This window comes from Amblyraja radiata, unplaced genomic scaffold (genome assembly GCF_010909765.2).
Source record: "Amblyraja radiata isolate CabotCenter1 unplaced genomic scaffold, sAmbRad1.1.pri scaffold_1129_ctg1, whole genome shotgun sequence".
NCBI classification, from domain to species: domain Eukaryota; kingdom Metazoa; phylum Chordata; class Chondrichthyes; order Rajiformes; family Rajidae; genus Amblyraja; species Amblyraja radiata.
Window position 1 is genome coordinate 8173 of NW_022630312.1, and position 17094 is coordinate 25266.

General features: G+C 53.1%; 1 protein-coding gene across 1 annotated transcript; it reads right to left on the reverse strand.

The window, feature by feature from the left end:
• Positions 1 to 3914: 3914 nt before the first annotated feature.
• Positions 3915 to 12114, reverse strand: LOC116969765 (BTB/POZ domain-containing protein 9-like). Its single transcript, XM_033016549.1, has 3 exons — positions 11986 to 12114; positions 10790 to 10868; positions 3915 to 4661 (listed from the first exon to the last, which is right to left on the reverse strand). The coding sequence occupies exons 1-3, from the start codon at positions 12015 to 12017 to the stop codon at positions 4533 to 4535; spliced, it is 240 nt and encodes a 79-aa protein (XP_032872440.1). The 5' UTR covers positions 12018 to 12114; the 3' UTR covers positions 3915 to 4532.
• Between the last annotated feature and the right edge of the window lie 4980 nt (positions 12115 to 17094).

A 17094-nucleotide genomic window follows, 5' to 3' on the forward strand; every position in this document is an offset into this window, starting at 1 on the left:
TGTGTGCGTTTCGTGTGTCTCCGGCTGCAGAACCATCCACTTTAATGGGATTTGCGCTCTCGCTGCCCAGCCTTTGAATGACAGCCGGGGAGTTGCGCACAGTCTGATCCCAGGACGTGTGGCTGCTCGGCCTAATTGGCAGCTGATTGTGAATTAATGAAAGCTCCATCTCCGCTTGGCCTGAAGGCGCAAACAGCTCCACCAGACCCAATTTACAGAGATCCTTTGGTACAAGTGGAGCCAGTGTGTCAGGATCCAATAACAAGCTAATGAGCCGGCAGCCAGGCTTTGAACAATTCCCCTGGGCCCAATCTTCTTGAAAGCACCGATTCCTGCGCAGAATTAATCGCAGCTCAGGAAACGCTTGGTGAGACCAGGTTGCGGCGAGGCTTCCTGCGTTGGGGGTGTACGAACATGCTTTAACATGCAAGGCTTCATCAGGCTCATCCCCAACCTCTCCCAGCGACAAATATCCCCAGTTGCAGCACAAGCTGACCAGTTCCAGCCTGACCCGTGAAATCCAGGCCCGAGCACCAGCCAGCCCCAGGCTGTCGGCGGTGGGCAGCTGCAGAGCGGGTGCCATGAGATGCCGCTGACTGGTGCTGGGGTCACACCAGCTGGCTCAGAGCTCGGGCAGACCGCAATATATGGCGGTGGAGGTAGAGGGGAGCAGTGCAAGAAGTCAAGGGCAGAGAGGAGGAGGGCTGGGGGAGAAGGGAGAAGGGGAGGAGGGAAGCAATGCAGAGGGGCAGGGGGAAAGTGAGAGAAGCAAGGGGGAGACAAGCAGTGGATATGAGATGGGGGGGGGGGGGGGTGACATGGGTAGACTGGGAAGAAGGGGTAAGAAGGGCCAGAGAGGGGAGAGTGGAGTGGGGCAGAGCAGGGGGAACCTGATGCAGGGTTTCGACCTGAAACGTTGGCCATTCCTTTACCCCCACAGATGCTGCTCGACCCGCCGTGCAGACTATTGAGTTGAAGAAAGAACTGCAGATGCTGGAAAATCGAAGGTAGACAAAAGTGCTGGAGAAACTCAGCGGGTGCAGCAGCATCTATGGGACAAAAGTGCAGACTATTGATTTACTCCATCTACAAGTTTGCAGATGACACAACTGTGGTGGGCCGAATCACAAGCAATGATGAGAGAGAGTAAAGATAGAAAGCTTACTAACATGGTGTCAGGACAACAACCTCTCCCTCAGTGTCGGCAAGACGAAGGAGCTAGTTATCGACTCCAGGAAGCGGGGTGGAGTACATGCCCCAGTCAACATCAATGTGGCTGAAGTTGAAATGGTTGAGAGCTTCAAGTGCCTTAGCATTCATATTATCACTGATCTGTTGAAGAAACAGCCAAGACACACAGACCAACACCTCTACATCCTCAGGTGACTGGGCAAATTTGGCATATCTCCAACGACTCTTTCAAAGTACTCGAGATGCATCGTAGTAAGCACACTGTCGGGTGGCATCACAGCCTGGTTTGGGAACAGCTCTGCCCAACACCGCAAGAAATCGCAGGGAGTTGTGGATGTAGCTGTATTCTGCACTCTGTATCTTCCCCTTTACTCTACCTATTGTACCTGAGTTTAGCTTGATTGTATTTATGTATAGCATTATCTGATTTGATTGGATAGCACGTAATACAAAGCTGTATCCTGGTACACGTGACAATACTTAACCTAAACGTTGCCATTTGGCGAGATCTTTTTCCGTGGCGCTTTCTACACCAACACCATCATATTGATTCCTAAAATATCTAAAAACCTATCAATATGTCACAGTCAGAGCTTACAGCACGGGAACAGGCCCTTCAGCCCACCACAACCATGTTGACCTATCTCCCCCACTGATCCCAATGGCCCGCCCTGGTTCCATAGCCTTCTCTGCCTAAAGTATTGAAGTGCCTTTCTAAATGTCTTTTAAACCTGCATCCACCTGCACCTGCATCTAACTGCATCTAACTCCACCATCTCACCTGACATCCCGAGATCAACCACTGTGTAAAAAACCTACCAAACAGACCCTCTTTAAGTCTCCTTCCTCTCACCTTAAACCTTTGCCCTGTTGTTTTTGACACCCCAACCATGGAAAAACGATTCAATCTTCCTGATCTGAGCCTCTTATAATCTTGTACACCTCCATCAGGTGGCCCCCTCAGCCTCCTTAGCTCCAGGCAAAACCTACCCTATAGTTCTCCAATCCAGACCACTTCCTGAGGAATCTCCTTGGCACATTTTCCAATAGAACCACATCCATAGGTCCACCTGTACCTTGAACATACTCAGTGAATGAGGCCCCACTGTGTCCTGGGCAGAGAATTCCATGGACGTACCACCCTTTGGACACACAACATATAACAGTACATCTCAGGAACAGGCCCTTTGGCCCACAGGTCTGGGCAGAAAACAATGCTGAGATAAACTAATCTCATCTGCCTGCACATGATCCATATCCCTCCATTCCCTGCACACGTGTGTGTCTGTCTAAAAGTGTCTGAAATGCCACTATTGCATCTGCCTCCATCTCTACCCCAGCCAGCGCGTTCCACACACTCACCACTCTGAATAAAACGTTTTACTTTTTAGTGTAGAATGGAGATACAGCGTGGAAACAGGCCCTTTGGGCCCACTATGTTCAGGCTGACCATCGATCACCCATACTCTGGTGCGTTATCCTACACACTGGGGGTAATTTGCAGAAGCCAATTTACCTGCAAACCAGCACGTCTTTGGAATGTGAGAGGAAACCGGAGCACCTGGAGAAAACCCACGAGGTCTCTGGCACTGTGAGGCAGCAACTCTACTGCTGCGTCACCCACAAAGAAAGAAACTTGCTCTTCACATTTCTTTTAGACTTTGTTCCTCTCATCTTAAATCTTTGCTCTCTAGTCTTTGACGTTTCCACCCTGGGAAAAAGTTTCTGACTGTCTACCCTAACTAGACTGGCCATAATTTTATATAATTGTATCATGTCTCACCTCAACCTCCAACCCTCCAGAGAAAACGATCCAAGTTTGTCCAACCTTTCCTGATAGCTAATAGCCTCTAATCCAGGCAGCATTCTTGTAAACCTTTCCTGCATCCTCTCCAAAGCCTCCACACCCTGTAATGGGGCGACCAGAATACTCCAAATGTGGCCTGACCAGAACTGCACGGTGAAGACCTTGCCGCAGGGCCGACCAGGTTTTGTAGCTGGCAAGTGCAGGTTCTGGGCAGCGGCCAGTTGTGCTTCTATCCTCCCAACTCCTGGCGTGGCTCCTGGTGTGATCACTGCTGTTTCTATGCTGTAACCATTCCACCATGATTGAATCTTCAGAGGGGGGGCGAGGCGAGGGTGACTGATTAGGTGGGTATGTTTGATGATGCAGTCCCTCTGGACTTTAGCACACTTTTTGACAACATCTCTCCACTCAAGACGGGATAATAACGTGAGCTGCAGTGGTGCCAGTTTTCCTTGGTGGGTCGGCGGTGGAGAGTTAGCAGCTTCAGATTCCTAAGTGATAACATCTGAGATGACCTGTCCTGGGCCCGACAGATTGACGGAAGGAATCCTGAAGCAGACGCATCTCTACTTCCTTAGACGTTTTACAGCAATTTGGGAAGTGCCACTATGATACTCTACGAACGTCTACAGATGCTCTGTAGAAAGTAACCTGACCTGTTGCAAAGTTCGACAGTTCCTGACCAGTACTTCCCTTGGTAAATCTCCGCCCCCCCCCCCCATGCATGCAGAAGCCCGTCGTCATAGAGTCATACAGCATGGAAACAGGCCCTTCAGCCCCACTCGTCCATGCTGACCAAGATGCCCCATCTATGCTAGTCCCATTTGTTGTGAATGATAACTCCCTGGCCCCAACTCTGCAGCAAGGGGAAGCAGTCTAAGGATCCTCCATCTCAGAAAGAGGCGACCAACACAAGTTAAATGGAAAGACTTTCATGGTTTGTTACAGAACATAAATAGTTTACAGCTCAGTTCAGTACATGCCAAGTTACTTCTCATGCAAAGCAGCCCTGGGGCCGATCCACGCTCACACTATGTGAAGGATGAACATTAGCAGGTTAGAGGAAGGAACAGGAGATGATTGATATTCACCCGGGCTTCAATCGGACAAACGGAGTGCCTTCACCTACGTCCCTGGCCGGTGGGAATGAGTGAGTGACTGAGTGGTGGCAGGAGGAGGAGGAGGAGGAGGAGGAAGAGGAGGAGGGGAACAGTGGGATGATGTGCTGGAAGAGGCTGGCACTCGAGTGGCTGCCAGTGACACCAGGCCGCCTCAGTGTCTGGCCTCCCCTGGGTCGTGTTGCCCGCCCCATGCCGGAGGTGGGCTTACAGAGCCAGCCGCTGATCAGCAGAGTGTTGTAGCACAGATGAGGCCCTCTCTCCCCGGCTGTGGTTAGCACAGTCGGACGGCACACAGTGGTGTAGATCGGCATGGCCCCACTTCCTCGGCGCTGGGTTGGGCTGACGGAGGGAGGGCCGGGCCTCCCCTGGAAGGGTCCGGTGACGGTGATGGGACCACCAGGCAGCGTGGCGGCTCAGCGGCTGCTGTCTGTCCGAGCTGCTGCCGAGGCCTGGCTGGGCTCCGTCCTGTCTCCCGGTGAATCCTCGCTCTGTGGACGGATGTGGTTCTGTGCCGGGCACTCAAAGTGTACGCAGTGAAAGACCTGAAACAGAGCGCTGGTTCAGACACACCACAGTGTACGGCCACACTACTCACCCAACGGATGGGGTGGCCACTGCCCACTGCCCACACTGCCCACTACACACACTGACCGGTGAAAGACCTGAAACAGAGCGCTGGTTCAGACACACCACAGTGTACGGCTGGGGTGGCCACTGCCCACAACATACTGATCAGTGCCCACACTGACCACTGCCCACAACACACACTGACCACTGCCCACAACACACACTGACCACTGCCCACACCACACACTGACCACTGCCCACACTGACCGGTGCCCACACTGACCGGTGCCCACACTGACCGGTGCCCACACCACACACTGACCTCTGCCCACATTGCCCACACCACACACTGACCACTGCCCACATTGCCCACAACACACACTGACCATTGCCCACACTGACCACTGCCCACACTGACCGATGCCCACACTGACCACTGCCCACACCACACACGGTGCCCACACTGACCACTGCCCACACTGACCGGTGCCCACTGACCGGTGCCCACACGGACCACTACCCACACTGACCACTACCCATACTGACTGGTGCCCACTGACCGGTGCCCACACTGACCGGTGCCCACACCGACCACTACCCACACTGAACGCTGCCCACACTGACCACATCACACACTGCCCACTACCCACATCACACTGTCCACTACCCACACTGAACACTACCCACACTGACCACTGCCCACTACCCACATCACACACTGCCCACTACCCACATCACACACTGAACACTACCCACACTGAACACTGCCCACACTGACCACATCACACACTGCCCACTACCCACATCACACACTGTCCACTACTCACTGTCCACTACTTACACTGACCACTGCCCACACTGACCACATTGCCCACTCTGACCACAACACACAATGTCCACTACCCACAATGACCAATAGACAATAGACATTAGGTGCAGGAGTAGGCCATTCGGCCCTTCGAGCCAGCACCGCCATTCAATGTGATCATGGCTGATCATCCCCAATCAGTACCCCGTTCCTGCCTTCTCCCCATATCCCCTGACTCCGCTATCTTTAAGAGCCCTATCAAGCTCTCTCTTGAAAGTATCCAGAGAAGCGGCCTCCACCGCCCTCTGAGGCAGAGAATTCCACAGACTCGCAACTCTCTGTGTGAAAAAGTGTTTCCTCGTCTCCGTTCTAAATGCCTTACCCCTTATTCTTAAACTGTGGTTCCTGGTTCTGGACTCCCCCACTTTGGGAACATGTTTCCTGCCTCTAGCGTGTCCACACCCATAATAATCTTATATGTTTCAATAAGATATCCTCTCATCCTTCTAAATTCCAGAGTATACAAGTCTAGCCGCTCCATTCTCTCAGCATATGACAGTCCCGCTATCCCGGGAATTAACCTTGTGAACCTACGCTGCACTCTTTCAATACCAAGAAAGTCCTTCCTCAAATTAGGGGACCAAAACTGCACACAATACTCCAGGTGTGGTCTCACTATACAAATGCAGAAGGACCTCTTTGCTCCTATACTCAACTCCTCTTGTTATGAAGGCCAACATGCCATTCGCTTTCCTCACTGCCTGCTGTACCTGCATGCTTACTTTCATTGACCGATGAACAAGGACCTCCAGATCCCGTTGTACTTCCCCTTTTCCCAACTTGACACCATTTAGATAGTAATCTGCCTTCCTGTTTTTGTTACCAAAGTGAATAACCTCACATTTATCCACATTAAACTGCATCCGCCATGCATCTGCTCACTCACCCAACCTGTCCAAGTCACCCTGTATCCTCATAGCATCCTCCTCACAGTTCACACTGCTACCCAGCTTTGTGTCATCTGCAAATTTGCTAATGTTACTTGCAATCCCTTCATCTAAATCATTAATATACATTGTAAATAGCTGCGGTCCCAGCATCGAGCCTTGCGGTACCCCACTCGCCACTGCCTGCCATTCTGAAAGGGACCCGTTAATCCCTACTCTTTGTTTCCTGTCTGCCAACCACTTCTCTATCCATGTCAGCATTCTTGCCCTCTAATTTTGCCCACTAATATCCTATGTGGGACCTTACCACTGCCCACACTGCCCACTACCCACTGTCCACAGCCCACACTGCCCACTACCCACACTGTCCACTGCCCACACTGACCACTGCCCACACTGTCCACTGCCCACAGCCCACACTGTCCACAGCCCACACTGACCACTGCCCACACTGTCCACAGCCCACACTGTCCACTGCCCACACTGACCACTGCCCACACTGTCCACAGCCCACACTGCCCACTACCCACACTGTCCACAGCCCACACTGTCCACTGCCCACACTGACCACTGCCCACTGTCCACTGCCCACACTGACCACTGCCCACACTGTCCACTGCCCACACTGTCCACAGCCCACACTGACCACTGCCCACACTGTCCACAGCCCACACTGACCACTGCCCACACTGTCCACAGCCCACACTGTCCACTGCCCACACTGACCACTGCCCACACTGTCCACAGCCCACACTGCCCACTACCCACACTGTCCACAGCCCACACTGTCCACTGCCCACACTGACCACTGCCCACACTGTCCACAGCCCACACTGACCACTGCCCACACTGACCACTGCCCACACTGTCCACTGCCCACACTGTCCACAGCCCACACTGACCACTGCCCACACTGTCCACAGCCCACTGACCACACTGACCACTGTCCACATTGTCCACTGCCCACACTGACCACTGCCCACACTGACCACAGCCCACACTGTCCACTGCCCACACTGTCCACATTGTCCACTGTCCACACTGACCACTGCCCACACTGACCACAGCCCACACTGACCACTGCCCACACTGACCACTGCCCACACTGTCCACTGCCCACACTGTCCACTGCCCACACTGTCCACTGCCCACACTGTCCACTGCCCACACTGCCCACACCCCACACTGTCCACAGCCCACACTGACCACTGCCCACACTGACCACTGCCCACACTGTCCACTACCCACTACCCACACTGCCCACTACCCACACTGCCCACAACCCACACTGTCCACTACCCACACTGCCCATTGCCCACACTGACCACTACCCACACTGTCCACTACCCACACTGTCCACTACCCACACTGTCCACTACCCACTGACCACTGCCCACACTGTCCACTACCCACACTGTCCACACTGACCACTACCCACACTGACCACTGCCCACACTGTCCACTGCCCACACTGTCCACTGCCCACACTGACCACTGCCCACACTGTCCACTGCCCACACTGTCCACTGCCCACACTGTCCACTGCCCACACTGTCCACAGCCCACACTGACCACTGCCCACACTGACCACTGCCCACACTGTCCACTGCCCACAGCCCACACTGTCCACACTGCCCACTGACCACTGCCCACATGGACCACTACCTACAATAACCACTGCCCACACTGAACCCTACCTACACTGTCCACTGCCCACACTGTCCTCACCACCACCCACGCTGCCCACTGCCCAGTGTGCTCTGCCCACACTGATCACTACACACACTGCCGACTGCCCACATTGACCACTGCCCACACTGTGCATTGCCCACTACCCACTACCCACACTGTCCACTACCCACTAACCACTGCCCACTGTGCACACTGCCCACTGCGCAAACTGCCCACTACCCACACATCAGTTTGAGACTGCAACACAAGCTGCGACATGCAACCTCTGGACACGATGGTCCCAAAACTGTCCCAGAATCTGAGGAAGCTCAGCACGGAAACAGACCCTTCGGCCTGCCCAGTCCACGCCGATCACCCATTCACATTAGTTCTATGTTATCCCGCTTTCTCATCCACTGCCTACACACTAGGGGCCAGTTCACCTACAAACCCGCACGTATTTGGGATTTAGGAGGAAACTGGAGCATCCGGAGAAAATCCACACCGTCACAGGGAGAAAGTGCAAACTCCACACAGACAATGCCCGAGGTCAGGATCGAACCCGGGTCTCTGGCGCTGTGAGACAGCGGCTGGCTCTATAGCGCTGCAAGCTGTGAGCTTGGGTGGCAGCATCAGTAGTTCCTCACAGGCCACCTCTACCCCACCCACCACTCCCTCCACAATCACCCCATCCTTTGCTCAGACCGTCATGGAGCTGAAGGGGAAATCTTTTTGGACTGAGATTTTAGAAGATTGAGGGGGGATCTTATAGAAACTTACAAAATTCTTAAGGGGTTGGACAGGCTAGATGCAGGAAGATTGTTCCCGATGTTGGGGAAGTCCAGAACAAGGGGGTCACAGTTTAAGGATAAGGGGGAAATCTTTTAGGACCGAGATGAGGAAAACATTTTTCACACAGAGAGTGGTGAATCTCTGGAACTCTCTGCCACAGAAGGTAGTTGAGGCCAGTTCATTGGCTATATTTAAGAGGGAGTTAGATGTGGCCCTTGTGGCTAAAGGGATCAGGGGGTATGGAGAGAAGGCAGGTACAGGATACTGAGTTGGATGATCAGCCATGATCATATTGAATGGCGGTGCAGGCTCGAAGGGCCGAATGGCCTACTCCTGCACCTATTTTCTATGTTTCTATGAACAAGGCAGAAAAAAAGCCCCTTTGGCCCACCACGTCGCAGAGAGAATAATGTTGAGAGCACTGCCCATGGAGGTGGTGGAATCACATACATTCACCATGTTTAAGAGGCATTAAGAGAAGACATTTAAACAGGGAAGGCATTACAGCCGACATTTCTGATGTGGGTATCAGTGTAGATGGGCAAAAGAATCAGCGTTGACATGGTGGCCGCAGGGCGGGTTTTGTGCTGCACCACTCTGTGACCCTACTCTTGGACCTTACCCCATGGTTTCTCTGTTGCTCAGTCCTCCCTGAGACACCACCATTCACGGTGTGTGTCCCAGCCTCATTGGCGCTCCCAAAATGCACCACCTCACATTGAGCAAAACGCAAACCGCTGGAAGAAGTCAGCGGGTCAGGCAGCATCTGCGGAAGGAATGGATAGACTATGTTTTTGGGTTGGGACGCTTCTTCAGACTTCAGGAGGGTTTCCGATTCAGGTTGGGGCACCTGGGAAGGGGGGGGGGGGGGGGGGGGGAGGGGGAAAAGGAGACCCGGGTTCTAGACCTAAAATTGGAGGGTTCAATATTCACACGGTTGGGTTGTAACGTACCCAAGCAGAATATGTTGAGATGCTGCTCGTCCAGTTTGTGTGTGGGCCTCACTCTGGCAATGGAGGAGGCCCAGGACTGAGAGATCAGTGTGGGAATGGGAAGGGGAATTGAAATGCTCAGCAACGTGGACCTTGGTGGACCGAGTGCAGGTGTTCGTGTGCAGTTGGCAAGTCTATGCTTGGACTGACCCTTGTGAAGCCTGCGCCCCAGGTGGAACCCCTACCTCCCATCCTCTCTTTTCCATCCTCTCTTCCCTCTGCCCCACCCTTTTCCACCATCCCATTCCACCTCTATTCTTTCCTTTGGCTTGTTGTGCCTTTTCATCTTGGGCCATTGTGCACCCTTCTGCCGATCAACCCCTTCCCTTCATCCCCCCCCCCCCTCCCCCTCCCCTGTATCCACCTATGACTTGCTTGTCTTTACCCCGACCCCGCAACTCTCTTCCAGCTTTCTCCTCCTCTCCCGACATTCAATCCAAACAAGTGACCCAACCGGAAATGTAGGAACGAGGAGCTGCCCCTCCCGCCCTTTTTCCTTCTCAACTTCCCTCCTGTTCCCATTTCCCCTCCAGGACTCGTATCAATTACTCCCTCCTCCCTTCCACCTACATTCCTTCCTCTAGCTTCACAATTTGCAACTCCTCAATCCTTTTTGTCTCACGGATTCTGTCTTTTACATCTCTGGCCTTTGTCCAACCATCTGCCTATTAACCCCCTCGCTCGTATCAACCTATTACCTGCTCGGCTTTGCCCTGCCCCTCTTCAGCTTTCTCTCCCACCCCCCCACCCCCCCCTACAATCATTGTGAAGAAGGGTCCCGACCTGAAACATCACCTATCCATGTTCTCAAGAAATGCTGCCTGACCCGCTGAGTTACTCCAGCACTTTGTGTCTTTTTTTGTAAACCAGCGCCTGCAGTTGCTTGTGTCTACCTCGTTGGCTGTGTTGTACGTGCCCACAATCCTGATGAAGACCACCGGCTGCTGCTTGATGTAAATCGTCTGCCAGGACCTGCGGAGAGACGGGCTACGACTTATCTCAAGTTCACCCCAAGTTTAGTCACCAAAGTCGCGGCGTTTGCAGAGATATCCCTGTCGGCTTGAACCTGCAGCTTCAGGGCATCAGGCAAGGATGATGTGAGTTGGCACCTCTCCCAGTGATCGCACTGACACCTTCAGCTGAGGCTAATCCTTGGAGCGAGTCCATGGTGGGGGCAAGGCAGAGAAACCTCAGGGGCATCGGGCAGAGTGACAGGATGGGGACAGACGGGGAGGGGACTGACAGGATGATAATAGACGGGGTGGGGACGGACAGGAGGGGATGGGCGGGGTGGGGATGGACGGGACAAGGACCGGATGGGGTGGGGACAAACGGGATGACAATAGACTGGATGGGGACAGACGGGGGGGGGGGGGGGGCGGACGGGATAGGAACAGATGTCATGATTTTATAAACCTCTAGTCTCCTGAGCCCCAGTGAGAACAATCCCAGCCTGTCCAGCTCCATTCTGAGGGAGTGAGGGGCTTTACCCCAGGGTCTCTCTGTACATCAACACTCCTGACTCCCTGCTCGTTACTGGACTTGTCCGACGTGGATTAACGACCCCGGATGCTGTCTAAGCCCATGAGCTTTTCTGGCTTTTTTGAGTGTATTTCAGAGATACAGCGTAGAAACAGGCCCTTCGGCCCAGCGAGTCCGTGCCGACCATCGATCCCCTTACACTAGCACCATCCTACACACTGGGGAGAATTTACAATCTTTACCGAAGCCAATTTACCTACAAACCTGTATGTAATTGGGGTGTGGGAGGTAACCGGTGCACCCGGAGAAAACCCATGCGGTCAGGGGGAGAACGTGCAAACTCCGTACAGACAGCACCAGTAGTCAGGAACGAACCCGGGTCTCGGCGTTGTGCGGCAACAACTGCACCGATGCGCCACCGTGCCACCTTATGTTTTGCTGTTATGTTTCTGATGTACACATGTGGGGGGGGGGGGGGGGTTTATTCGATGCTCTGACGATCCTAGTGATGACCCACGGATGTGGAAGCCCCTGCCCCCTGGCTCGGAATCATTGTCGGCACAGTAACCGTGACACGGTCGTAGGGAAACCAGAAGGATGTGCATACTTGCAAGTTACTTTAGTGTGATCGGCAACCATCGCCCACTGCTGCTGATTGTTGGAGACTTCGATGTAGAAACTGTAGCTGCGGTCGTCACAGTCCCAGAGAAGCAACCTGGCGAGAGAGGGAGCGAGGGAGGGAGGGAGGAAGAGAGGGGAGGGAGTAACGCAAGTGTTGAACCACAGGAGAGGGGCTGCGGCGATGCACAACAAAAGGCAGGCATCAGCCACGGCAGTTACTCAGGCACACAATCTCTGATATAAACCGGGCAGCAAGGGGCCAGAATAATTCCACTTCCCAGCTCCCCACCACAGCAATACCTTTTAGAGTCACGGAGCGCGGAAACAGACCCTTCAGCCTAACTCATCTACGCCTTTCCACCCTCAGTTTGCGAAAAAGACAGAGTTGCCTGGGGAGCAACTTTTTCCACGGTGGGTATTGGGAACAAGATACCAGAGACACGAGTGCTTAATTGTCACATACATCAGGGCCGGAACAATAACATTTTTACTTGCTTGCGGCTTTACAGGCACATTAAATGCAACAACACCACAAATTATATAAAATAATTTATTAGTTGTACTGGGTAGACCAAACTATAATATTGCAAGACAAAATTGAGTCGTACAGCACAGAAACAGGCCTACGCTGACCAAGATGCCCCATATACACTAATGCTACCTGCCCACGTTAGGCCCATATCCTCTCAATCTTTCCTATCCATGTACCTGTATAGATGTCTTTTAAATATAGTTATAGTATCTGCCTCAACTACCTCTTACTCTTTGTGTGAAAAAATTATCCCTCAGGTTCCTCTTGAATCTTTCCCCTCTCACCTTAAACCCATGCCTGGTTCTTGATCCCCCTACTCTGGGTAAAAGCATTCACCCTATCTATTATCCTCATGGTTTTATACACCTCTACAAGGTCACCCCTCAGCTTCCTGCCCTCGAACGAATGAAGTCCTAGCCTGTCCAACCGTTCACCTATTGCCCTCGAATCCTGGCAACATCCTCATAAATCTTCTCTCCAGTTTGATGACCTTCCCCCAGCATGTGACCTAAATTGAATTCCAAGTGTGGCCTCACCAGCATTTTTGTACAACGACCATATCATATCCCAACTTCTATACTGATGAAGGCCAGCCGGCCAAAATCCTTCTTCAACACCCGTTACACCACTTTAAGGGGACATTGTACCTGCACGCCTAGATCCATTCACTGTGAAGGTCCTGACCTGGTTTGACTTCCCAAAATGCAGCAGCTTGCAATCCATCTGCCATTCGTCAGCCCACTTGCCCAGCTGATCAAGATCCTGCTGTGAATATCGATAATCATCTTGGCTGCCTATAATACCACCTTCTTTGTGCCATCTGCTAACTTAGTAATCACGCCTTGCACATTCTCATCCAAAACATTGATATAAACCACAAACAGCAATGGGCCCAGCGCCGATCCCTGATGCACAAAACTAGTCGCAGAACTCCAGTCCGCGAAATAGACTTCTACCATCACCCTCTGCTTCCTTCCATGAATCCAATTCTCTATCCAGTCTAACTCTCCCTGGATCCCATGCAATCTAATCTTCCAGATCAGCCTACCATGCAGAACCTTATTAAAGGCCTTGCTGAAGTCCATATACACTATGCCTACGCCCTGCCCTCATCAATCTCCTCAAAATCTTACTGATTCATCAGACATGATTTAATATTCATCTTCTGGGAGCGAGCATCACTGACAAGGCTAGAATGTATTGCCCATCCTTAAATGCCTCAAAGCAGGTGATGGGGGGGCAATTGTCGTAAGCCCTCTGGTAAAGGAGCTGATGGAGCTGGTGGAGAGGGAGTTCCAGGGTCAGACCCGTTGACAGTGTGGGAACGGTGAGATTACCCAGTCAGGCCGGAGGGTGACTGGATGGGGAACTTGTGGGTGGTGGTGTTCCCTGTGTGGGGAACTTGTGCGTGCTGGTGCTCCCTGTGTGGGGAATCTGTGGGTGGTGGTGTTCCCTGTGTGGGGAACCTGTGGGTGGTGGTGTTCCCTGTGTGGGGAACCTGTGTGTGGTGGTGCTCCCTGTGTGGGGAACCTGTGGGTGGTGGTGCTCCCTGTGTGGGGAACTTGTGGGTGGTGGTGCTCCCTGTTTGTATGGGGAACCTGTGGGGGGTGGTGCTCCCTGTCCGTGTGGGGAACCAGTGGGTGGTGGTGTTCCCTGTCTGTGTGGGGAACCTGTGGGTGGTGGTGCTCCCTGTCCATGTGGGTAAACAGTGGGTGGTGGTGTTCCCTGTCTGTGTGGGGAACCTGTGGGTGGTGGTGCTCCCTCTCCCTGTGGGGAACCTGTGGGTGGTGGTGTTCCCTGTGTGGGGAACCTGTGGGTGGTGGTGCTCCCTGTTTGTGTGGGGAATCAGTGGCTGGCGATGCTCCCTGTACGTGTGGGAAACCTGTGGGTGATGGTGTTCCCTGTACATGTGGGGAATCTGTGGGTGGTGGTGTTCCCTGTGTGGGGAACCTGTGGGTGGTGGTGTTCCCTGTGTGGGGAACCTGTGGGTGGTGGTGCTCCCTGTCTGTGTGGGGAACCTGTGGGTGGTGGTGCTCCCTCTCCTTGTGGGGAACCTGTGGGTGGTGGTGCTCCCTGTCTGTGTGGGGAACCTGTGGGTGGTGGTGCTCCCTGTCTGTGTGGGGAACCTGTGGGTGGTGGTGCTCCCTGTGTGTGTGGGGAACCTGTGGGTGGTGGTGCTCCCTGTCTGTGTGGGGAACCTGTGGGTGGTGGTGCTCCCTGTCTGTGTGGGGAACCTGTGGGTGGTGGTGCTCCCTGTCTGTGTGGGGAACCTGTGGGTGGTGGTGCTCCCTGTACGTGTGGGGAACCTGTGGGTGGTGGCGCTCCCTGTCTGAGTGGGGAACCTGTGGGTGGTGGTGCTCCCTCTCCTTGTGGGGAACCTGTGGGTGGTGGTGCTCCCTCTCCTTGTGGGGAACCTGTGGGTGGTGGTGCTCCCTGTGTGGGGAACCTGTGGGTGGTGGTGCTCCCTGTCTGTGTGGGGAATCTGTGGGTGGTGGTGCTCACTGGCACTCATCTTGATGGATGGCAGAAGTAGTGAGAGAGAGGACTGGTGGGAAACACAGAGTGGTTGTAAATCGTCCATGGGGAGAGCAGACATGGTCTCGTAGACAGGCAGAGAGGTGAGAGGAGACAGATTTAATAGGAACCTGTGGGGGAAGCTTTCCACACCGAGGGTGGTGGGTAAATGGAACAAACTGCTAGAGGAGGTAGTTGAGGCAGGAACTATAGCTAAATTTAAAAGAAAGATACATGGACAAGTATACGGCATATGGAACGAGATCTTAATGTCATGTCACAGGGGCAGAATTAGGCCATTCAGCCCATCAAGTATACTCCGCCATTCAATTGCGGCTGAGCTATCTTTCCCTTTCAACCCTATTCTCCTGCCTTCGCCCCACAACCCCTGACACCCGTACTAATCAAGAATCTTTCAATCTCCGCGTTAAAAATACCCAATGACATGGCCTCCACAGCCCTCTGTGGCGATGAACTCCACAGATTCACCATGATTCCACAAATTCCTCCTCATCTCCTTGCTAAAGGTACGTCCTTTTATTCTGAGCTGCCAGAGGAGGAAGTTGAGGCAGGGACGATAACAACATTGATAAGACCTTTGGACAGGCACATGGAAAGGAAGGGTTTAGTGGGCCAAACGAAGAGAAGCTGGGACTAGTCTCAATGGGGTATCATGGTCAACATGGACTAGTTGGGCGGTAGGGCCTGTTTTCGTGCTGCGTGACTCTATGTTTAACCGTCGATATATGTGACAGCACAGGAAAGGGTGTTACTTTGCCCGGCTGACAGATGGGCAATAGTGAAATTTCACTGGGATCCGTGCTCAGGTATCCGTGACTGGGTGAGACAAATACAAATGCAGCGTTTCACAGCTTCTGCAGACACTGGGATGGAAGGTTGTGACGTGGATGTAAAACCACCCCTGACCAACACCACTGAAAGCAACAAGGCAGGAGCAGTATGCTGTTCAGGCAAGTGCTCCTTGGATTCATGTGATTAACCTTCCAAACTAACCTACCATCTTTAGCTTATTATTGTCACATATACCGAGGTACAGTGAAAAGCTTCTGTTTGTGTGTTATTCAGGTAAAGAAAGACTATATATGAATACAATCAAGCAGTGCACGATGCACTGACAAAAGATAAACAGTACAATATTTAGTGCAAGAGAAAGCCTGATTAAAGATAGTTTGAAGGTCACCATGAGATAGATGGGAGGTCAGGACTACAGTCCAGCTTGTGAGAGGTCAGTTCATTTGCCTGATGCCCTTCAGTTGGGGAACTGTGAAGGAATGCTTTGTGAAAGGTGGACCCTGGTCTCTCCCTACACAGTCCTCACACACACACACACACAATGATGTAACAGTGTAGTCTGTCTATCTCTCTGTCACACGCGTGCACACATACATACATGCACGAATGCACGCACAGCGGTATAGACACGCTCATTTGCACAGTCATGCACAGGCAAGGCAACACACACATGACAACACACGGTGCCAACAGGCACGAGCACCACACGCACTCACGCCAACACACATGCTCCCAAACATACACGCACGCCAACACACACGCTCGCCAACATACACGCATGCCAACACATGCATTCCAACACACACACTCACGCCAACACACATGCACGCCAACACACACGCACGCCAACACACACGCACGCCAACACACACGCACGCCAACACGCACGCCAACACACACGCAGGCCAACACACACGCACGCCAACACACACGCACGCCAACACACACGCACGCCAACACACACTCACGCCAACACACACGCACGCCAACACACACGCACGCCAACACACACGCACGCCAACACACACGCACGCCAACACACACGCACGCCAACACACACGCACGCCAACACACACGCTCGCCAACACACACGCTCGCCAACACACACGCACGCCAACACACACGCTCGCCAACACACACGCACGCCAACACACACGCACGCCAACACACGCACGCCAACACACACGCTCGCCAACACACACGCACACCAACACACACGCACGCCAACACAAACGC

What these genes read in the sequence shown, in the direction of transcription:
- LOC116969765 (XM_033016549.1), bottom strand. Translation starts at nt 12,017, where the DNA reads ATGGTTGCCGATCACACTAAAGTAACTTGCAA. An exon ending in CACACTAAAGTAACTTGCAA is followed by an intron (nt 10,869 to 11,985) that starts GTATGCACATCC and finishes GTCTCTCCGCAG; the next exon opens with GTCCTGGCAGACGATTTACA. An exon ending in CGTACAACACAGCCAACGAG is followed by an intron (nt 4,662 to 10,789) that starts GTAGACACAAGC and finishes GCTCTGTTTCAG; the next exon opens with GTCTTTCACTGCGTACACTT.